The sequence below is a fragment of the Melanostigma gelatinosum genome, assembly GCF_949748355.1.
Source record: "Melanostigma gelatinosum genome assembly, chromosome: 20".
Lineage (NCBI taxonomy): Eukaryota > Metazoa > Chordata > Actinopteri > Perciformes > Zoarcidae > Melanostigma > Melanostigma gelatinosum.
This window is the reverse complement of record NC_136653.1, coordinates 15716274-15740654: the sequence shown is the minus strand read 5'-3', so window position 1 is coordinate 15740654 and position 24381 is coordinate 15716274. Positions and strand designations below refer to the sequence as shown.

Here is a 24381-nt window from a genome sequence, read left to right as displayed (position 1 = left end):
TGGCCACAGCGTGCACATCTGATGTTGCTCACAGTGGTCCTCAGTGTGCTCAGGGAGCTTGTGTGTATGCCCAGACACATGAAAAATTAGAGGGAACATTGCCAGTGACTATCTGACTATCCAGCTCTACACGAACAATGCTGTCTCTTCATTTCCATGTCTTCCACATGGATCGTCAAACTGTGAGGATGCTAACTTCTTTGCCTGGGACCTCTTTTACAGGCTTTTTGTTTTAAGATGAGTCAACTGGAAAAAAAAGAAATAATTCAGCAGAAGACAAAGTTTCAGCTAACGTTAGCTCGTAGCTACAGATGATAAACTCTGTTAGCCACAGTTGACATTTCAGCTTCTAAATTGACGACAGCCGGCTAAGAATGAGAAGGTGTTCTGACTACTTCTGCCTGAAGTAAAGGACTGATTGTTTGAAAAATGACCACGAGTTGAAAACGTACAGAGAGAGGTTTTGGCTGACCTCTTGACACCATCAGATACGGATTAGTCCGTACAATTGTGCCTGTTCTTCGCTCACCTATAAACCACAAATCATCAGTTCAATTTAAGTGCACGTTGTAAAGTGATGTACTGCTTTGTTGTCATCCTCAACGTTTTCTATCATTTTGCAGATATGGAGCAATTTTCTACTCCGGGCTATGACGCCACAACACTCTCTTTTTGAAGTGCACATTGTTGTGCACATGTGTGTGGGTTTGCCTCTGCTTTAAATATAGTCAAGATGACAGGCATAGCATTTACCTTGATGTTTACTGCTTTGAACTACTTGGCATTGGCAATGCCTGGGCTGGGATTCACATAAGAAAGAGGCCTATTTGAACAAGCCCATCTGGGGAAATACCAGAATGACATGGCTGACACGCACGCAGGCTTTGAATGGTTCCTCTCTGAGCAAGTGACGAGCATGAGACACAGCAATTCAAGTGTTTCAAGTCAAACCCAGAAATGGGACCTTTCTGTGTCTTTGAACATCATCCATTAGGAAATATGGTGTTTCTCTCTCTCTCACACACACACACACACAAAAGACACAATTAATTTAAGACATTCCCCTCACTGTTAAGTTTCGGCACCTTACAGTGCGTGATGTATAAAAGGGAGTTTAGATGGGAGAGCAAGGTGTCACCTGTTATATTGAAGCTCATTGTAAGTGCTATTTTATGAGGTGGCAGGCAAAATCAAACTGCAGGGTACCAACAAAAGAAATATACCAAAATGACATCACTGTACTTTGAATCCAACAGACTTTCAAACTTAAATGTTGCCTATATGAGAGCTTTGTTTCATTACAGATGTTAAAGATAAGCATGGAAATAGAGCATTTAAAAACTAAAGAGCAAAAAACCCAGATGAAGCTAAATCTTTCCCTTCACGCACATCTTCGAATATCACTTCAGGAATAATAATAACAGCTGGTGAATCTGATAAAAACAAATAACCAGAACACCCAAATGTGTTTTGTTTTGCATGCATTTCGCTCAGCATTACAGTTCGAAGCTAATCCTCCAAAACCTTCCCAAATGGAGCTGCAATAATATCTGAGACTTGCTCACATATTATTTATGAATAATTTATTGAACCCCATTTCATAGAGCCGAGCCGAAACCCCGACTATTTTTGGTGTAACGGTATCACACGTTGGTTAAGTCTGCAGGTACACGTTGCAGCTGTTGGTTTCTTGTCCAGCAGCAGTGTGAACTGCATTAGCCTCTCGCTGATATTGTTATAGAGTGATTGGTGGTCCACAGGCTCAGTGTGCTGCTGGGCTTCTGTTTGCCCAAACATATTACAATCTCTGACTTGTCTGTGTGCAGCTATGGTGTTGTTGCAGGTATACACACTCGGATTCAAGCGTGTGTATTTTGCAAGAAAGACCTACTAACGCCGATGCGTGTACATTTCGATTGCACACACAGAAAACAGGCAAGTTAATTTGTTCAAAATTGTGCAGCCTGTGGGTGCAAGCAAATATTTAAGCCAGATATCTTTTTATCCCTGTTCTCAACTCATATGCACAAGTATGGATGTGTCTGCTCTGCCATCTCAGGTAGTGCACTTGATCATGACATTTGTTTAACATTCCTCATCCCTCCCTCTCTCAGCGACACGGTGAAGTGCCGCGCACTTCTTTCTCCCGTTGTTTAAACACGCTCGCCGCTTTTCCATGTTTTTATTTTATTTTTTTTATTGGAAATGTGAAATGTGACATGGAGGCAAACACCGGAGCAGCGCAGGAGAGGAGGACAGATAAGCCTGGCAGGACTCAAGCCGACTGCTCGAACATGTGTTACCCCGAGGAAGTACTTACTGGTGGAACACAGGGGCGTGACAGCGTGTGCGCATATCGCCAGTGACCATAAGAGTGACTTCAGAATTCGACAGCTTGTAGGTTTTTCTTTTGTGATGAATCGATGCACGTCAAACCTCCCTGGTGCGATAACCATTAGCACCGGCCTCGCTGGAGGACGTGACATGAGTTGTGAAATCGTAGTGTGTGATGGGTAGTAGTGGCTGAAATGTGTGAAAATGTTTCCATTTGCGCAGAGTTCAAGTGAAGGAAAACAACGGGTGCCAAAGTCAGGCTTTCCTTCAAAGAGCAGGTGAAGATTGTGTCGGGTTCTTGGTAGACATTTTCATTTTTCTTCCTTTTTCTTTTCAATCTGCTGTGGTGTCAGGGGAATACCCTTGCTTGGATGAGTGTGGATTTAGATTTGGCTGACAGGTGGGTGACCAGGGTATCTCATATGAGAAAGAGTGAACAGGGCTCTCTTCCAGTTCACCAGAGAACACGACAGATATGATCGTACGGTTGACTTAATGTAGGGACTGATATCCTGGGGATTAACTTCCGGAGCCACTATTTCTTTCTTTCCAATAATAAAACCACTCGCTGGTCACGATAAAAGTCTCCCACCATGCGTTACTCTTGCCTCCATCTTGCATTCGTGCTACAGTGAGCACCGCAGACGATTCTTTCTTGTATTCGAACCTGAATGCTGCAAGATAAAAATGGTGGTCGCACCATTTTTGTGCCCTCTGGCAGGCGTAAAAACTGAATGTGGATTCAGAATAATTCCTGGTGAATGAGGATGCAAGTGTGCAGAGAGCATGACGTGAAGAGTGTCACCCCATGACATGTAGGGAAGGAACACGTTTTCATAGTTTTGTCTTTTTTTAAGGAACAAAAACAGCGTAAAATAACAGAATGCATTAATAATTTCAGTTTTGTAGCATTATCATACACAAGGTATGGCAAATAAGAGTTTTTGGGGGATGCTAAAAAGAAAATTGTTGAGTCAGTTTGAGTGTGTTCTGCTTCAGAGTTTGTCTGTGCGGGTCGCCTGGTTGGCTTTGCTTTTTGAAGGTGGGGTGGCGTCCGATGCGGCACCGGACCCAGGCTGGACAGCGAGCTCGTTTTTGTTCTCCCCTTCACATTGCCAACTCCAGCTGTCACACAGAGGGACAATAGAGAAGAGGAGGGGGTGCACTCTGAATGGAAAAAATAAACTGGAGAGCCCCCCCCCCCCCCGTCACACAGCCCCCACACCCTCCCCAAGACTCGTCATCTGCATTTGACAGGACCCCCGTTCTCCTCTCTTCACCGCCCCTTTTCTTTTTCTTTCTCCTTTTCTCTCCCTGTGCTCTCCATAATCCCCCTTTCTCTCTCGCTCTCCCTGCTAAGTGCAGCTGTTGCTCTCCATTGGATCATTTTTTTTTTCAGACTGATTGCTAATTAGGATAGCTTTTTGGTGGGTTTTATCTTTAAAACTTGTTAAACTTGCAATTTTCCTCTCCTTTTTTCTTTTCTTTATTCCTGCCGATCTTAGAGGGACGCAGAGAAAAGACGTAGCCAATTATACGCAATTTACTTTAGGCTGAGCATTTTTCAGACTACACAATGTCCCATGCAGCATTCATATAGTTTACAACTACTCTACTGTGCGGTAGCCTCTTATAATAGTGCTCACTTCAGCTTTGAATGCAAAATCCTACTTTGAAGAATAGACTGCCCCATCTCCCTTATTCTGCTCACATAACTGAATCCCTGGGAGAGGGAGCAGAGGAAAAGGAGAGCCTGAGAAAACAGCAATTCACACACCAAACACAGAGACCCCTAGTAGCTCAACAAATGAGTGTCTAGCCCTATGTCCATTCATATCGCCCCTCGGCCGGCAAGCCTATTAGCCAGGCATCGCTTCTTGAACATTCACTGTCGACAACATGTGGAGGCATCGCTATAGCAACCACTGGATATGACATGTGCAATGGACGGGGACTCCTGAGCTGCTGAATATAAGGAGGGGCTCAGCCTTAACGAAATGATCGCAAAAAACCCAACCCCACCACCTCCCCATCTCTTTTCATTGGCACAGAGGCGCTGAAAGGACTCACTAGTGGGGCTTCTGCACATTCTTCCGAGGCTCGGAAAATCAGGCGGGCATATCCCACATTCTTCTCCCTTTTCTTATTCTCTTCGACTCTCCCTCCCCCCCCCCTTTTTCTTCATCTTCGTGTTGAAGCCGCGGTCTTTTGTTGGCGCTGGGGGACGCATGGGACCCTCGCAGGGGAACTTTTTAGAGAAGCGGACTGAGTGGGCGGCCGGGACGCACAAACGCTTCTTGGAGCTGCGGCGAGCGTCAGTGGTTCAGCATGCTCTCTGGAATACAGGACACAGCATCCTCCGTTTGCCGCGAAATGTGCGCTCTGCCCCGCGACATGGATTTAGGTAATTATATCCATCAGGCTTAAAACGTGCAACTGTGTGTGTTTTTTTTTTATGAATGTTCCGTGTGCAAGTTTCAATGCGCCAAATGCGTAAAAGGCGCCTCAAAGGACCGGCTTTGATGAGTTTTAGTGTTTTGCAGAATATTTTCGGAGCTCTGGTTTCATGTTTTCATTTTGTTTCATCCTCTCTGCTACGATAAGCTGCTCGAGGACGAATCTCCAGAAGCTTACGGGATAAAATATGATCGAGCAACGGGAAAAAATGGGATGTGCATCCACATATAGTGAGTCAAAACGTAAACTTGTCGAAACAATCCTGGTCAAAGTGGTTGTTGAGCCCGATGGTGTTTGCTTTGAGCACATCTGGCTGCAGAGGACAAAGTTTATGTGCAGGTTCATCCTGCGCGGTTTATACAGCCTGAAAGCTGGTAAACCCGCTATGTTTTTACATCGATTATTCTATTTTATTTGAATAGTGTTTCGTCCAAAAATAATTATCTTTATCTAATTGATATTGTTTTATTCTATTCTTAGATTTATTTCTATAGTTGGATTACCGGCACATTTTCTGTTGCAGGTTTTATGGTAATGTGAGTTTGTCCATATCTAATTGCTTTATTTTTTATTTCTGAAATGAATCATGATTTTTCAAAGGTTTACAGAGATTACTAATTTGTCTGAAAAATATTTCTGACTATTGACACTGTATTTACAAAATTTCAATAATTTCATCTACTTGGTGTTGCCAGTGTGTTCTTAGATCTGTGAAAAATATCATGCTCCTAAAATGTTAACACATTTTGCGTTTCATGTGTGATCTTTTGAGTTTATCACAGGGCTATCAGCCACATTTGATTGCATAGAAACTACTTTAAATGTATAGCTTCAAACTTCCTGAATCTTCAATTAGCTGCCACTTTAAAAAAACAACAACTTAAACAACCTTTAGAGTTGAGGTTTGGCAGTTTGTGTGTTTGGGAGGATTTTCTTGTACTTCTTAGAGGCATTGTGATGTGAGTGAATGGGTAGCCAGCCGCCCCAACAACACCTCTCTGCCTGACCTTTCCTCTAGCATTTGAATAATCCAGAGCACCGAAATCCATCTGCCCCTTGTCTCCTCTCAGATTGGCTAATTCACCGCACTATATATGAATAGAAGAGAGAAACAGAAGAGGGAAGTCTGTAAGAAGCAGAGAGTAATAACTTCACTGAGTGTGGATCTTACACTAACAGCAGTGGGGAACACGATTTAAAAAAAATACATTTACTGAGTTTGAAAATAATTCATCAAGGGAAACAAATCTGATTCTTTATTTCATGGTAGCGTTTCATGTCGATCTTGAATTCTAGTGCATAATCATGCTCTAACCTTCAGTTTAAAATATTGTGTAAGCTTTGATTTAACAATTTGTGTGATTTTTCTTTTAAATGTAATTTTTATGTATTAATATTATTCAGTGTTTTTGTCTTTTAAAATATTTTAGATAGATAAATCTATGTTTTAAGACATACTGTAATTATAGTAAAATACAATGATTACAAAAATACATACAAATATGTATTTTTAAAAGCAAAGGGCCAGAACTCTAAAGGGCCATGGAGGTAATTCTTCGCCTCACATCTTCTCCCTTTTCCTCCCCCTCTTTCTCTCTCCCTCTCTGTATCTCCTCTGGTTTCCTTCTAACACGATTACCGCCTTCAAACACTCTTGCTTGCAGTGCGTTTCAAGCCTGTTTGCTCCCACAGTGGAAATGCTTCTTTTTATTATTATTAATTTCAAGGTGTTTACTTAAATAGTAAGAGTAGCCACAGATTGTAGAGGGCCACGTCTCGATTAACTCGATAAGACTTTTCTCTTTTTTCTTCTTCAGAATATAGAGGAAATAATTGGGTTAAAGGGAATCGCTTGGGATGAGGATTTGTCAGGGAGATTTGAACCAATAGGTCTATAGGGGGCACTTTGGTTTTGAGAGTCAGCAGTCTTTAACGACTGCTCCAATGTGACATTCTGTGTCTACAGCGCAACAAATGTTGAATATTAAATACGTCCAATGAGGGTTTTTAATGTGCTTCATATTCAGTCTTCTATTGATGTGATTATTTGATGGAGGATACCTTCTGAAAGGTTTGCATTCTCAACAAGTACTCATGGAAATTGACTATATATTAATTTGATCGCTGCACAACACGGACCAGTCATTGGATTGAGGCCATCCCTCCCCTCTGTTCCCATACATGAGCCTCTTCAGACCTCTCAGTCGTTGTCTAACCTCTTAATGCTTGATTAAAACTACATGCTCGAACCACAGCAATTGCAATCAAGAGCGTATGTCGTCAGGCCCAACACGGTAATCGGAAAGACCTTGGCATCCGCACATCCGCTAAAACATTGGCAATTACGAGCCACCAGGTCAAACCGTATTGTTACTGGGATGAGCTGAAGTGTCTTGTTTTGAAAACGGTATAACAAGAAGTATAGCCATCCTTCAGCCGGCACCATTAGACCCCTCGGGCTAAATGTCAGAGCTCTGCCATCTTTCTTTTTCATGTTGTATGAATTTGATTCACTTCACCCATCAATCTTTCAAACTTGCATGCAGACAATTAGGAGCCCGCTGATGTTGGTTCTCTGTTATTGGTATTGCCCTTTTGCAGATGTATAGCTGTTGACATATATGCAGCTGATAAAAATAGATCAGAAACTGTAGAACTGGCTTTTACAGAAACCCCATGGACAGTGAGGATGATTTATGTGAATATAAATATGCTGTGAAAATAGCAGCATTCTGTTTTTGAGAGTTAAATACAATACTAAATTGGCACAATGTCTATATTTTATGCAATCAGCAAAGGAAATCTTGAAACAGTAGCTACATTTTAGGTGTCATTAATTATCCTTCCAGATTAATGCTCCTAATTATCGCTGTTATGCTCTCAAAATATGCTGCAGTGGGGCCCACAGGGAATTTATCATTACAGTAAATGGCCATGAGTGGACCAATTATCAACACATAGGCCACTTCTTTAACCTACGCTGATAGAAATCTCTCAGAGAATATTGCAGCCCGTTAAAAACGAAGTCTGCCACAGTGAGACAAAGCCTACACCTTCCTGTTTGAATTAGCATGCAGTGTGGGGTGTGAATATTTGAAAAGCCTTTTCTATTCAACTGGTGGTGGATGTATGAAGGTCCAGTCTGGGCAGCCTGTGTCTCTCCGGTCCTGGTAGTCATTAGCTGTGCGGCTTGGGCCAGGGCCTAATCCAGCCAAACCCAGGACCAGAGGAGCTAATTAAGCACAAGCTCTTAGTATCCCAACCTCCTGTAGCTGCACAGTGCCAGCCCACCCCATGCCAGCACTAAATGGGGTTGTAAATATCTATATTGGTGCAGAGTGTGGAGGCAGCACTGGACTGGGGCTGGTAATAAGGGTTGGCTCAGTCTGAATATAAGGCCAGTGTTAGAGCTGGCTAATGAGTGGGGCCGGTCAGACAGTGGTGGGGGGTGGAAGGAAAGAGCGGGAGAGGAAGTGGAGGTAAGGAAGCATTGTTGCGTCCACATTTTCTCGCGGAAAAGTCGAGACAAGCCTTCAGCGGAAAGGTGAAGAAGCACTACAGACCTGCTGTAAATCAGAAAAACACGACATCAATCAGAAAAAAAGACAGTGTGGAATCCTTTACTGCTCTGACTGTTACTGTTCTCTCTCTGTTTGTGTGTCCTCCAGAGGGGCAGCCTGACCCAGATCCCGGTGGTGAAGGAGACCAGGGTGGAGTCGGGCCAGTTCCTGCTGCTCTCCGTCCTCTGCATGCTCTTCATCCTGGTGGCGCTGGCAGTGTCCACCGCCTTCTTCTGCGTGCGCCAGCGCTCCCACCTCCGCATGAAGGAAAAGCTGGCCAGCCTGGGGACTGACACCAGCACTGATGCCACTGCAACCTATCAGGTTAGACCAGCCCCCTCGCTGTGAGCCAATCAGCTTCTAGTACACTTAGCCCGCGCTCTGCCATTGGAAGAGCACACACTCTGGTCGAGTGGGGTAGATTTTCTGATTGGTTTGTGAGAGTGTTTGTTAATGTGTGTAGATGTTTGAATGATTCTCTTCTACCTGCTTTTATGATATTTTTTGGCTGTTGTGATGATAGTGATTTGCTTTTACGATTAAATTAAGTGCTTTTTTATCGTGCAGTGCTGTTTTTATGTTCATTTACGTTATTTGTATGCTGTTTATTTGTTGGATTTTTGACTTATTGCGCCAATAGATATTCACTCCATCCAGTTATTCAACGCTCAACCGGGCCTGAGAAGTGTGTGCATGTGCGTGTGTGTGTGTGTGTGTGTGTGTGTGTGTGTGTAGGAGAGAGTGAGATTGAGAGGGAGACAGAGGAACGGCAGCCACTGTGACCTATTCCCTCTGTTCCTCCAGGGCCGTGGACAGCCTGGGCTGTATTGATTTTCAGCGTTGGGGCTCAGCTGTGCCCAGCATGGCACTCAGAACATATTTATCTGCATGTCGCGTTAACATTTTTAATATTTAATCAGGTTTTCACAGGTCTGCTCTCTCCGTCCAAAGCGTGATGTATAATAGTGTTATAAAGATGGCCACAGATAAGCAAAAAAAATAAATTACATATAAATGCATTTTTCAAACATTAAGTACATATCAATTTTTGTTTATTATGTTTTTTTTTAAATCAAGTTTATCGTCTGTGTACATTGTAGTTTTCTTTACGGCACATGTTTTTTCTCAATATACCTTTAGGGATGGAATAACTGCTCTGTCATGTGGGTGTGTTCTCAATGTTTGACAGATGTGTTAGTATGCTGTGGGAGAGAGATATTGTTCGATGACAGCACATACTGGAGACGTTGTTTCCTCTTGGCCTGTTTTTGTTCTTATTAGTAGTTTGAAAGGGGGGGGGGAAACGTGGGAAGCTGTATCCCCACTGCTGGTGCTCCTCTCTGGGCTCCATGTGTCTGTCCTCTGGCCCTCTCTGGCGCTAACTGCGTCTCTCTGCTTGCTCCTGGGACGATTTCCCGACTCCGGTACAGCGCGGCGCTTTGCAGAGATGTTGAGAAGTGGGATGAATTATGAGGTGGACCTGGATATTGCCCCGAGGCCAAGGCCCGGGGCACCGCTTCATGGTTCCAATCATTAAAGTCTGACGGCGGGAAAGCTGATCCAAGACCAGGGCTTAGAGGGGCCTGTGCTCCTGAGGGAAATATCACGATGATAGATCATGAGATAGCTTGTGCTTGCATAAGGCATTCTCTCTGCTCTGCCCTGCCCTCGCTGTTATTAACTGAGAATGCAAATTAATTCTGTGGAGATCACTGGCTTTGCCTCTGAAAACCAAACCGGATGGGGTTTACAGACTATGAATTTAACATCGAAAAACCAAGTGTGACCACACCTTATGGAGGGAATCGGGCAAAGTGCGCCACTCTCCACTGTTTGTTCATGAACACATTTATAAGATTGCAGAAATCTGCCAATATATCATTTTTTCTTTTTCATTTTGTTCATACTGGAGTGTATAACGCTTAGTCTTTGGATTTCCGATGCCCTGCCTCTGCACTGAGGCATGATGGGAGAAAAGCTGAGTCACTGGGAGAAGTGTAATCTTTGTAGCAGTGGACATTTTAGCAAGTCTCAGAAAGCTGGAGCTATCAATCACAATAGAAAATTTGACTTTACAATTGTGCCAATGCATTTTTTTAAATCTCATTTGATTGATGGATAGATTATCCTTTCTTTGCAAGACAAAAATCACAATTCTTCTTTTTAAGGAAGTCGTTTTTGCTCGATAGGACCTGACTGTGCAGTATGGTGATTTTGTGCAGGATTTGTTTTTAACTAAAAGATCCATTCTTTAACAACGAAGACAGGCGGGACGTACTGAATTTATTCTGTAAATCGTGTAGGGTTCCTCAACCATGTATTTTTTGACATAATTAGTATAAGCTCCATAATCCACGAGGATAAGCCATTAATCTCGGCAAGTGAGGACAGATCAAGTCAGCCGAGATACAGGATTTTACAATGTGCATTTACAGAACTCAGCCCCTAAGAGCGAGGCTAAGCACATAACCTCCATACAACTATTGTTATGTTCATGAAAAGAAGATAAAGACCTTGCAAGAAAAAGAAAAAAAACTGCATTTTTGAAGATCAGTGTTTCACCTCCTCTAACTACCAGGAGCTGTGTCGCCAGCGTATGGCAATCCGCACATCGGATCGCGTCGAGCGGCCGGAGACCCTGCGCCACTCGAGGCTCAACAGTGTCTCGTCCCAGTTCAGCGATGGCCCTGCAGCCAGCCCGTCGACCCGCAGCAGCACCTCCTCCTGGTGCGAAGAGCCGGTGCCGTCCAACATGGACATCTCCACTGGTCACATGATACTGGTAAGTAACTTGCTTTTACTCAGGGGACAATGTGAGTAATGATTGTTGCGGTGGGGAGGAAGGAAGTAGGTTGAAGTGTGGTTTTTTTATTGTCAGGCCCTCAGAGATGCTTTGTGGTTCTTAGCATCTGATCGTTACAGCTAAACAACCACAACATCATAAGTCACTGACTATGCACTTAGTTTCGTGTAGTTTGAGATGCCAATGCTTTTGGTAAGAAAACATTAGGTTTGGGCTTGTGTGCAAGATCATCAACCAGGGGTACTTGCAACCAAAAGGTACTCCTGCCATGGCTTACATGGATTGTGGATTTGATAAATACATTTGAAAATAGATTCAAATGTTGAAATACTTGGTTCAAACATCTTCTGGTACTCCAAGCAGTGCAGTACAAATTAAATAATGTTACTGACCGAATCGACCTAAACGCAATTTTATGCAAAAAATATTGTAACGATACACTATTTTATATGATCAACAATATTAAACAACTATATTAAATTGAATTGGTTGGGTTGTGTCTGTGTTACTTGAGATCATCTCAAAGGGTCTTCGGGGATACGTCGCAGAAATAGGCTTTTCAGAGGTTTAATGTGAGTATACATTCGAGTCTGCTTTTAAAAGTGTCTGTGAATATGCTGGGGCCTGTGCTGAAGACAGCTTGATATCTCCGTTTATCTATTTGGATGTGTCTCTTTTTTTTTATTCCTCTCACCTCATTCCCTTCAAAACCTTGGTATCTTTGGGTTTTTTCTCCCATCACTCTTCCCGCTGTTTTCGCCCTCTTGCTTTATCTCGGCTTTATCTCTGTTGTCTTCATTTTTTCTCCCCTAACTTTTTCCTCCCTTAACTGTGTCATTTTCTCTCTTTATCATTTCGCCCCACATCTCTCATCATTTGCATCTTTTACCCCCTCCGTCTCTCTTACTCTCAGCAAAATAAGGCAGACGTTGTTTTGCGTGATGAGAGCTGCACAAAACTGAAATATCGTCATCCATCCGATTATCATTTGGATGTTTTAGAAATTCAGTTTTTTTGTTGTTTTTGGTTGGAAAATGTTGCCAACGCTTCCACAAACACACAATGGATTGTTGTAATTTTGCACAACTTTCGCTTCATTCATTTGAGACGAGCTTGATAAAAGAGACGGATAGATGCCTCGCAGTGTTTCCATTAATGGAGGGAGCATTCATCACACTGCATGTCTAGCTTTTATATTGGTAGGCTATAATGAATGAGAGTGAATCTGAGTAATGCCTCGTATTGGTGGTAATAGATGGGTTTTGTTGCGCTCGTCAAGGCTTGTTTGTGAAGCCCCTTTTGAAAACATTGACAATAGAAAAGCATTTAGCCCCGCAATAACAAAAGAGACACTGTGAATCATTTCTAGGAGCTGTTATTATTAGCCATAGGTTCTTCAGTGCAGGCAGTGCAATGTAGAAAGTTAAACACTCAGGGACCTTTAATTCTCTTTCATGCCATGATTGACATGGAGATGTCCTATAGGGGTTCTTCTTTAAAATCCCACCGCCATCTCACATGAAACCATGTGTGAGATTGCCTTGTTATCACTGATCGCAGACCTATATTTTCCCATCTCAGCTCTCCTCTCATCTCCCCTCTCTCGCTCTCTCGCTCTTTGGAGCTCACACCGTGTGGAGAAGGATGATGAATACCCGGCTTTCCAAAGCACATATGCTGGGGGTCCTTATTGTGAGGCCCGATCAGATCTCACACACACACACACACTATGAACTACGATGTTGCGCGCAAACCGTTCGAACCCCCTCAAGATTTGAAAAGTCTTGCATAAAGACTTTTCAACTTCAGAAGTGAAATTGGATGCCTCTGTGTGCTGAGTCACCTGACACACCTCTGCCATCGTACATTTTCTATCTTCTCTCTGTTAACTTTGTCAGCTGCAGCGTGGCGCTACTACCGTGAAAACGTTACCTACGTAATGATTAAAAACCTCAGAAATGACTACCAGATGTAACACAGAGTTACTTCCTGTATGTGGCTGTTATTGCTGCGATCTCTTCAGCACCATGGACAGCACTTAGAAGCTGGAAGTCCACTGTAAAGCTGTTTTTCCTCACAAGCATTTTTAACAAACTGTCCACCATACTGTCCAGAAACAGGGTCAAAATGATGATGATGTTGAGCTTTCCCTTGACTTAATCACCTCTACTGAAAAAAAAAATCAATAATTATGTCGCCTGAGGCTCTTTCTCATTAAGTTGAGTAGTTATTGTTTTAAATGATGAGTTATGTGCTCGGAAGTAAAACAGACACGAAGGCATCGGAAAACAGCCACTGACCCACGCAACATGTTCTGCCCGCAGTGGCTTTTCCTCACAATTTTAGATTTAGATTATGAGCAAAACAACAAATTTCCATTTAAGTCAAAACAATGTGTTATTTTCATTCAGCTATTATTAGCTAGCACACAAAGACGTACATATTAACACCTTATTTTCCCCCCTCTCGCTGCTGTTTATCATGTCATAAAGCTCCCTGTTCAAACTGTTACCAGTATTGTTCCTTTTAATTTGACAGCAGAGCTTGACAGTAACGTTTTACCTGTTGTGTCTGGCTCCCCTGGGTGTCCCTTCATCCTGATTTCACCCAGCACCCTCTGCTGCCGAGGAGACTGCTTAGGAAGGATTAGACATTGTTTCCCTGACACCCAGGCCTCCCATCCCAACCCTCTGATTGGCAGACATAATCCCCCCCCCCCCCCCCCCCCCCCCCCCCCATTCACTAAACCTTCTTTACCCTGTCTCTGGAATACGCCATGGTCCACTGCCTCCCCCCTAGGAACGGGGAGGGCTTGATAAGGGCCTGCTGGCTGCATTGCATTAAGCTGCGAAAAATATGAATTTGGAATGCAATCGATTGCAGGGCATCGTTTGAATAGAATGGGAGGCAATTCAGAGTGGATTTATCAAGTATATGGAGATGTAATATTGGTCAGGGAGGTGGGATGCTGTCAGGCTGGCAAGCAGAGAGTACTTGTAGAGGGTGACAAGAGCATAGCGGTGACAGGCTCTGTCAAGTGGCCATAATGGCATGCTGTCACTTTCCTGGGAAGACAGCACTGTCTGTTTGCGTAGGCGATGCACACTAACACACATGCAAATATATATGTGTGTGTTGGCTGCTATTAGAGTTGACATCAACGAGATTTTTTTTTCTCTTCATAATTGTTTTTTTTTTGCATGCATGAAATTAAAAGTTCAGGCATGGTTCAAAGTACAAAAACAGAAATCGACAGTAATATTTCAGAAATGTCACTTTACGTCATTAATGGGCTCAGACAGCACACATTGTGCTGTTGTGTTGTCTCATTATGCGGCTGCATTAATCACAAGAGTTGCTTTTACTCTTCTCAGCGCGGCCTTTTAGACCTGAGTGGCACCTTTGGTCCCCTATTGAACAATCAACTTTGATTTCCATTGTCTGTAGGATTCTGTTCTTATAAGTCGCCTAATATCCTTTGCGTGCATGCGGGAGATGTCTGAATTCATGAGCCATCAAAGGGTGATTGCCTATTATGTGTTGGACAAGCTTCTTTGTGATTATCATCTAATATAGGAATTGTATATATTCTGCAAAGAGCTGGATTACCCTTTTTGACAGACAGGAGTGAATAAATTGGATGCAACAATGGAGTGTTACCTCTCTGCACAGCCTACCTATACTGCCTTTAATATGGGATATAAACCCCAGTACATCTGGGTATCACTTGCATTGTATTAGCCAGCTGATCCCTGACATCAGTTTATGAGTCTGTAATCTTCTGCCTCACACAATAGCGGACTAAAGCATTTAACCCCATTGGGAGGGGAGCCATGATACAGGAGAGAAAGCGAAACACGGCGCTGCGCTACAAAAGATCGTCTTGCCAGCTACAGCCTCTAAGCTCCCTACTTGCCCTGGTTTGGGAGAATACACACACACACACACACACACATAGACTTCTACCCTTCCCCCCTCTTTTTTTCCATCTTTGTCTCTCTAGCGAATTCAATTTTGTCTTCTCCAAGCAAAGGCTTAAATGCAGACAATCTTATCAGTGTCTGTGCAAGCAGTAAGAGACGTGATTGAAACGCCCCTGAAGTATTTCCAATGCAGACAAACCTTTCAGGAGTCTTAATTGTGCGTGATGTTTTTCCTCCTCTCGGTCAAACACACATGCACAAAGACATAAACATCAGCACACCTTCCCGACCTAGATCTTCAGCAGCCTCCTCCTCACCCAGTTTGTTACGCTGTGCAGCAGCTGAGAACAAAATGATGCTCCATGACACCTGATCATAGCTTTAATGGAGAGACGCTGTTGTCAGAGTGTTTAGTGTTTTATATGTTGGTGAAGAAAATGAAGTGAAGATGAATTGTGTCTCTGTTAAACCAAACGTGCGCACAAAATGTCTTTTTACAGCCACATTTTGAGATGAATGCAGTTGTCTTTTGCAGGGTTCTGGCTTATTATTTGCCATGTTGGCTCAGGTGGTTTCTTGTTTTCCTCAAGTCATACATGGAGGACCACTTGAAGAACAAGAACCGTCTGGAGCGCGAGTGGGAGGCCCTGTGCTCCTACCAGGCAGAGCCCAGCGCCTGCAGCGTGGGGCAGGGCGAGCAGAACTCCAAGAAGAACCGCTCAGACGCCGTGGTCGTATGTGAGTCCATTCAGGTTTTTTCAACTAATCGGGCGATTTTAGGGGGGAATAAGGAAATGTTTTTGTTTACTTCTGTAAAACTAATCGCAAATTATTATTGTGAATTCAGCTGCAAAAGCTGCATTGAGACTACAGAGGTGGATGTAAATTGAATGGAAACGGATGATCTGAATCTTTAAACAGTTTCACTTAAAAGGATTTTAAGGCTCACAGCTCACAGATTTCTTAATAAGATATTTTATTATTATTTCATTCAGAACATTCCTTATTGAAGGTGAAGCAAATCAAGCCTTCAGAACAGTGTGTGTGTGTGTGTGTGTGTGTGTGTGTGTGTGTGTGTGTGTGTGTGTGTGTGTGTGTGTGTGTGTGTGTGTGTGTGTGTGTGTGTGTGTGTGTGTGTGTGTGTGAGTGATGAAAGCCTGGTGAAATTGCAGAATCTTTTTACATGTTCCTCTGTTGCTGCTCAACATTCTGCTGTTATTGTGTGGGGAGGGGAGGAAGCACATGTAGAAATGTATGTTGATGAATTATGCGTCTCCGTTACAGATGATCATTCCAGAATCACCTTGAAAGCGGAGAATAACCACAGCAACTCAGATTACATCAATGCCAGTCCAATAGTGAGTATTGTTTATTCATCATAGCTCTATGTTGTGGGTGATGTCTGTACCAGAAGCGCCTGTTATGGTTGGATTTTACTCTGAGATAAAAGAAGTTTCAAAGGACTTTTCATCGATCCAAGTGCATTGATCTTTTTTTGAACTTTGTTCTCCATACATGGAGCCTCAGTGGATTCGTGTGTCTTGTTGAATCACACGGCTTTCAAAATGGCCGCTCCCTGGAGAAGCCCCTTTTTTTCCCATCCCCACTATAAAGAATTATACATCATTTTTGACTAAATAAATGTACAAATCCAATGACCTCAGTGTTGGGGATTTTTTTTCCCCACCAAAAAAAAGATTGCCAGTCATGATTTCCCCTGAGGCTGCTGAAAAAGGATTCCATCAAAGGGAACGGGAAACTATGCATTTCAAATACAGTGCCAAAATGTCTGAGGAGATAGAGGAGGGGGGGGGGGGGGGCACACACAGCTGCACTAAAAGCCTATTACTCCTCAAGAACAAACATTTATTCCCACGTTTTCTCTAATGGCATATTCATGCAGGTTTTTAGCTCATTTAAACAGTGCGACATTTGCTAATGTATAGAATAATATTCGAATAAAGTTAATCAATCAGGGGAAGAAGTTGGCAAAATTGGTAGATTATGAAAAAAGGCTGTAAAGCAAAGTTATCCTGGACTGTTTTTGGTGCTGTTGGAAAAAAAAAAAGCATCTAGAAAGACAAACGGACGTTGAAGATGGGTGGAGTAATGGCGGACGCAGTGGTGTGTGGATGAAAGGACAGTAATTACACCACAATAGGGACCCCTGGCACAAAACGGTGATAATTATGTCTGTCAATGCGGCTTCTTCCTCCTCATTAGCTGAAGGGGGCATTGGCCTACGAGTAAATAATCTGTCGCTTCTTTCTGGGAATCAGGGGTCAGAGAGGTAAATGGAAGGAGCGATCTGAGCTCCATGTAAAGCAGAGGCTGACACACACACACACACACACACACACACACAGGAGAAAGCTTGGATAACGGTTAATGCTTCACCACAAATGATGCGAGCGCTGCCAGATGTAAAGCATCATTAGCTGGAGGAATGAATGGAAGGAATGTGCAGCAGCACAAACTGGTCAAAGCCTGGTTGGCTGTGTCTTGTCTGTTTTTTTTTAGAAAGTCAAACGCTGTGGCTTTTCCATTTCCCACCTGTTCGCCATGCTTTCTCGGATGACCTTAAATCCAGCTCTCTATCTTACATAAACACAGGATCAAGGCGCTGCAGCAAGGTGTCGACTGTAGAACCGGAACAGATATTTGTGCGAGCTATTGAAGTGCGGGCTATTTCGCTTCAAACCGAAGAGCACTTCTTTGCCTTTCTGTTGGAGTCTATCTTCTTCCCACAGCGGCATTGGGAGGACAGCTGAGACCCAGGACTACTCTTTCATGTTCGCGCTTTAGTATTCATGCAGCGATGTCAACACGCAGCTACAGCCTGTCTGTGTCCTTGAGATTGGCTAACGGAGTGGTAGCACTAGCATTCGGCACCACCCTTTCATTTCTGTGTTTTTTTTTTTGTTTTACAAATCCACGAGAGAATTTTAAACTAGAAAGCATGAAGAGGAAATTGAACATCACGTTCATACCTAATTGAAGTAGAACAGTGGGTAATGAACACAATGTTTCCTGCATTTATGTGTCCTTTTGTGAAATTTCTTTCATAGAAAGGCCGTCAAATTGTCACTCATCGTGTCTCATAAACACTTGATTCACTGTATATCTATAGATAATGAAGAAACATAGATGATCAAATCTGTACCCGGGGGAATCTGCATCATTTCTGCGTTTCACTGCTAAATGTTCCAAAATGACACGATTTACAGTTCTAAGGATGATATTCAACCACGAATTAAAATGAACTCCTTCAGAACAACAGTCTGTTTCTACTGAGCTCTGCTTGTAATCAAGTCACAGCTTGGAAGTGAATCTGAAACAGAAAAACAATTTGACATTTGAATCCACCGTAATGAAACGAAACCACAAGCGGACATGAAGACACGAACACACAAGAAATGCATTTGATTTAAAAAATATTTGGACCAAAGTTGTATGTTCGGTTTCATCAGCCAATTTAGAGCATTTGGGAATTAATTCTGTTGAGGTTATTACAAACAAGAGGAGAGAAAGTCACTGTGCTAATATTAAAGCCATGAAGAAATGTTGGGAAGTCTACCATAAATAATATTAAATGCATCCCTATACTTACAAAAATGCAGCACTGTCAGGGTGTGTCTTCTATCATTATAACGCCAGCTATACATCAACAATGCATTGATATGCACCGACTCATTTCTTTTCCTGCGAAATATGTCAACGCCTTTCCACTGATGCATCTTGCACTCGAGGGTGTGCATAAAAACATCATTGATTTTTAGGGGGCAACCCAGCTCAACACCTACTCAATCAAGTCTCAATCACATCCCTCAAATCAAGTCCCCCATGTCATTATGTCCCACCTGAACACCCGCCCCCCCCCCCCCCCTCACATCAACAGCCTGCAGGCTTTAAAGTCCCACCACTATATCATGTTTCATGCAGGGGCGCGTCAAAGCGCGACAGGAATTGAGATCTGAAAGCCATTTCACGAGGCCGTTGGTATGAGGACCTCGAAGAGAAGGCGGTACATGACTTAACTAAAGCAGAAGTAAAAGCATCACCTGAATGATGAGATAATAAAGCCATTGAAGGTGATGAAAATGAAAGTGTTTATTTTAAATATTCAAAGGGTTGGAAGGGTTGAAAACATGAATTAGATTTAAAAAGGCCACGGTCTTCAGTCTTTATGCAAACATGACGTTTAGAGAGACGAAAACAAATCACAAAAGCAAGATCGAGGTTGTGAAACCACAACCTTCCATATGTTAAAAGCTCATCCAGCGTAGGACTATGTGTGTGGTTCTCTTTATATTCCAGTTTAGTCGACTCAGACCCGTTGTGAATAGTCGGATCTTGAGAATAGGAGGGGAAGCGACAAGAATGACGTAGTTCAGAGAGAGTGAATCAATGAATGGAAGAGAAGTAAGTCTGCAGTAGCAAATGTTTTCTGCTCTCATGCCTCCATCCAGATGGAGGCTTTGATGGAAGTCTTATCACCCAGACTGCATGTTTTCATCTGCCAGTCCCCACCCAAACACTGTCTCACACTCTGCTCCCTCTCTCCCAGATGGACCATGACCCTCGCAACCCTACTTACATCTCCTCGCAGGGCCCACTTCTTTCCACCGTGGCAGACTTCTGGCAGGTAATCATCTCCATTCATGCGGGTTTTTCATCTTTTACCGTTATCTTTATGTAGAAATGAGGGTTTGTTAGAGATGTTTTTGTGTGATTTACCAATTCCCTTGTGACTCTGATGTCTTTTTCTTGGTCCGAGAGTGTCTAGATTCCTATTTCTTTGCTTTTAAAGCATTGGTGGGATTTCTTCAGAATGCCGCCTCAGTTTCTGCCTGTCATGTGCTTCCGTTATATTCACGTCTCAGCTAAGCAGAACGAACAGAAGGTCGTTTAACAACACTTACTGCTGTTTTGAAGGTATTTCTAGAACCCTCGGGACTCTTCTAATCATCTGAATGAAAAGAATATTCCTTCTGTCAAGTCACTTCTCTTTTTTTTTTATAATCCATGGAACCCGAAATGGCAAATATTTCACAAGCAAAATCCTCCAATGTGCGTCAGAAATGGCACTCCTTCTTCTCTGAGTCATAACTCAGTAAAGTCTGAGCAGACAGACACGATACACATATTTGTAGATGCAGTGTGACTCACGCTGTCCGAGGATATCGTCAGCTCTAATGTCTACGCCAAGTAAACTTCTATACGTCTTTTCCGAAATGGTAAAAAGTTCATAACTCTCGATCTTGCCAGAGAATGGTCACGTTTTTTAAGTTTTCTTCAGTATCAAAATAATCCGGTGATAGTTGTCCGTACATCTTACGGCTACGTAACAAACAGGAGCTGCTATTAGCTAATTCGGCATACTTTTAATGGTGCCAATTTGCCAAAATGTAAACAAATACTGGGAGAAAAGAAAAAAACAGAGTTGTTGCTGAAACATAACTCACTGAATCTATGGCAAAATTATATTTCCTATTTACAGCCCCCAAAGCATTATGGAAGGGAATAATTGTATATTTTCTCGGAAAATTGTATGCTTGGCTATGTCACTCAAATGTAATGGTAATACATGATAGACACAAACTGGGGCTCGACGTAATGGTGCTTCTACGATTCTTACTCATCAATAAAACAGTGCCACGAGCGGAATACGTATTAGAAACCTGCAGCTTTTCGGTTGTAAATAGTACCGGTAGTCTAGTTATACGCACCCCCAGGAAGTGTAATATTATTTGTGATAATGCTGATGTTTGCTCATATTTGCCTTTTCCTCCCTGCTATTTGTATTCCTTGCCTTGTCCATAAATGTCAGACGAACCTGCCATTAATCACCGGATATAGGCTATTGTAAAACATGTCGTCTTGTGTGGAGGAACGCCTTCAATGATGCATGGTTGCCAAATGGCGTTCTTATGTGTTAATAGGACAGCACTGTCGTCATTAGTGGGCCCATCACCTCCATATGGTGGAGTAACTCTACAAGCCGTCACCAGGACGTAGAAGTGTGAAGCATAGATCCTGGCAGACCAGCTGGCCCTGCACTCTGCATCTACTCATTTCAGGTCTTTATGATAGTGCTGACTTTAGGTCAGGACAGACGTTGGCACCGGTTTGTGACCAGGAGCAGGTGGTAACACCACTTTTAGTCTTGGTTCTGCTTTGGTTTTTGTTGTAAATCGCTTTTTAAACTCAAAAAAGACAAACCTGCACACAAATTCTGTCCTCGCACGATGTTCACATTAATTAAAGAAAAGAAAGATTCAGCGCCAATTATCCAAAGAGTGTAACTTAATTGACTACATCGGCTCGAATAAGAGCCCTGTATTTAATGTGTAAATTTGAAAGTGCTTCAAATGAAACAGTTGATGATTATCTCTTTGTCAATTTGGTTTATTTGTTTTGTCTGCCAATTTGTTGTTTTCTGTGCCAGGTGAATAAATGCATCGCATTATCTAATGAAATGGGATATTTAGCCATGAACTCAACTCAAACTCTTTCCCAATTAAGCAGGAAATGATGGAAAATTAGAAACCGATTGACTGACACAGTGAACATCCTGTGTGCGTGAATAAGTAGCCATTCCTTATTCAACACTATAAAACTTGGGTTGTGGCAGGAGGAAAATAACACTCTCCCCCCCATTAAAAGTAAACAAACAGGGGAAACACTGGCACTCTCATGCAAATGGCCCATGCAGGAGGCAAATCTTTTTACTCTGTCCTATCTAATCCACACCGGCCCCAGGCAGCGCTCTGAAAGGCGGCTCTGCTCTAATCCTCCACTCCTCATTCCTCCATCCCTTCAGCCTTCACTCCTCCAGCCCACCTCCCCTCCCCTCCCTCCCTCCCTCCCTCCCTCCTATTACCTTAGCTCTGCTGGACCCTGCTCTCCTGCTCGCTTCTCCTCTGAATTCATTGCAAAAAAACAAAAACAAAGCCGATCGGATTGTATTTGTAGCCTGCCTTCTTCTAAACATGTGACGTATGGCAGATGTATACTTTTGGAGCCTTGCAATTGTTCAGCATCTCAAAAACAAAAAAAAAAACTATGACCAGCTGAACAAAACACACTTTTTCCTCACTCCCTACAAATATTTGCCAAATCTTACTCGACTAAGTGGTTAATTTCCCCCACATTATCACCTTGCCTAATCTCATCACATCCTGGCACAGTTGGCGTGTAATGTGTCCACCGGGCTGGATCACAGAAGCTTGTGATTAGTGTATTGTCAAGGCCATTGTGTTTTTATAGCAATCATAAAAGCCGTGTTTCCTCCTCATTTTCCTAATGGCTGCTGTGGGCCTGCATTCTTTCCCGAGGACACATTAGATGGTGATAAGATGAAACAGAGCAGCAGCTCAGTAGATGTTGTGATCTCACCCTCACGACTGAGAGAGGGCGGCGCACGACGCGCCCTCCTGCTGCTCGACCCAACATTTATCATTTGTCGCACGCAGAGAGGTGACATTTATTCATGCTTCCTGGACCAAGATTAAGAAATCAATTGCACTCTAATACCAGGGTGCTATGTAATGCTAACGTGCAATATGCCGCTCCTCGTGGCACAGTTCAGCTGTAGTGCTGCCGTAATGTCATACAGATGAGTATGAAAGGCTTCTTGTGTCTGAGGGGATGTGTCACGTAGTGTTCTTCTGGTATGTAGATGGTGTGGGAGAGCGGCTGCGTCGTCGTCGTCATGTTGACCCCGCTTTCTGAAAATGGAGTGAAGCAGTGTCATCCCTACTGGCCCGACGAAGGATCGGACGTGTACCACATCTACGAGGTATGTCTGTGAGAGATTAAGCAGAAGTTACAGCGCTTAGACGCCGTGAAGTCAATCCACAGGTCACTGTTCAACACCGCGGCATGAATACATTCATGATTATTCTCATTTCACCACACAGACGTATCCATAATACAAATTCTGAAAAGAACAGTTATATATTTGATCACTTTGTGCCATTTCTTAAACCCTTTCTAACAAATGAACTTGTTTTAATGACAGCTGAAATCATGGTCTTTACCGTTCCAAAGCGTGCATGCTAGCTGAAGATTATGTCAGAGAAAATGTCCACCTTTGTCCTCTTCTTGTTTGAAACTAAAATATATGGTTAGTGAGGGCTAAATACCACAAGGAGTAAATCAGAAAATGTTTTTTTTATCATTTAAAACCCCCTTAAAAGTCTTTGGGCTATGAATGCGCTCCTCGTTGAAATTGCTTGTGTGAAGCTATAATTAATTAACTGAATGCGGCCTATTTCTCAATCTAGGTCAACTTGGTGTCGGAGCACATCTGGTGTGAAGACTTCCTGGTGCGGAGCTTCTACCTGAAGAACCTGCAGACCAACGAGACCCGCACCGTAACGCAGTTCCACTTCCTGTCCTGGATGGACCGCGGGATCCCCAACTCGGCCAGGACCCTTTTAGACTTCCGCAGGTAGAGTGCAGAACCTGCTGGTTGGAGCTCAGACAGATCTTCACCTTTACAACTGGCCTTTCTCCTGAGCTTGTTCTTAATCACCTTGCCTTCTGTTCTGTATTCTGTCAGCGTCCGTCTCCCTTTTGCCCCTCTGCCTTCCGGTGTCCTAGAGAATGGTTGTTCTAATAAGGTGTTTCTGTACTATCCCTTTCATCCTGGGCCTATTTCCCCTCACCTCCCCTCCAGCACATGTGATGCAGCAAATTAACAGCCCAGCACTGCCTGGCTTGGCTTGGGAAGAAAAGAAAGAAAAAAAAACCTAATTCAAACACCCAATTAAATGAGAGCTGTCTCACTAAAAACACGGGAGAGGGGGAAAGCTAGTGACTGAATAACCTCACTCTGTTCTCCATATAATGTGTTCTGGCAAAAGAGCAGCAATAGGTCCTCTGGGAGAACCCGGAGGGATAGGAAAAGCCCTCCAAATGAGAAAAGATGCATCTGATTTGTGGAAGGAAGTCTGTCCCTCTGGTTTGTAATGCAGATGAGATCGGGGAAAAAAGGAGGATGTGCAGTGTTATCATGTCATCCTTTCCTGACAGTCGCTGCTGGGGTTTTTTTCAAATTAAATTAGGTGTGGCTTGCAGTCAGTTCTGTTTATTTTAAGATATTGGTGTGCAGATTTGAGCTGTGTTTGATTACATACGTTTTCTTTTGCTTCTGCCTTCACGACTAGATCGCCTTGATGTAACTCCATTAATGCTGCTGTCGGTTATTGGGGGAAACAAAGCTCTCTGCGAGTCAGAGGTCTCAGATCGAACGGTTTTCACGGTTTCGGCCAACTTGGTATTTTGCGGTTGCCAGTGT

General features: G+C 43.1%; 1 protein-coding gene across 1 annotated transcript in view; it reads left to right on the top strand.

The window, feature by feature from the left end:
• Positions 1 to 24381, top strand: part of ptprn2 (protein tyrosine phosphatase receptor type N2) — a 105280-nt gene that overhangs the window by 72957 nt on the left and 7942 nt on the right. The window contains exons 12-18 of the mRNA XM_079292535.1: positions 8460 to 8675; positions 10930 to 11133; positions 15668 to 15815; positions 16362 to 16435; positions 19645 to 19722; positions 22759 to 22878; positions 23366 to 23532. Of these exons, the coding sequence (XP_079148661.1) occupies positions 8460 to 8675; positions 10930 to 11133; positions 15668 to 15815; positions 16362 to 16435; positions 19645 to 19722; positions 22759 to 22878; positions 23366 to 23532 (1007 nt within the window). The remainder of the gene's footprint in view (positions 1 to 8459; positions 8676 to 10929; positions 11134 to 15667; positions 15816 to 16361; positions 16436 to 19644; positions 19723 to 22758; positions 22879 to 23365; positions 23533 to 24381) is intronic.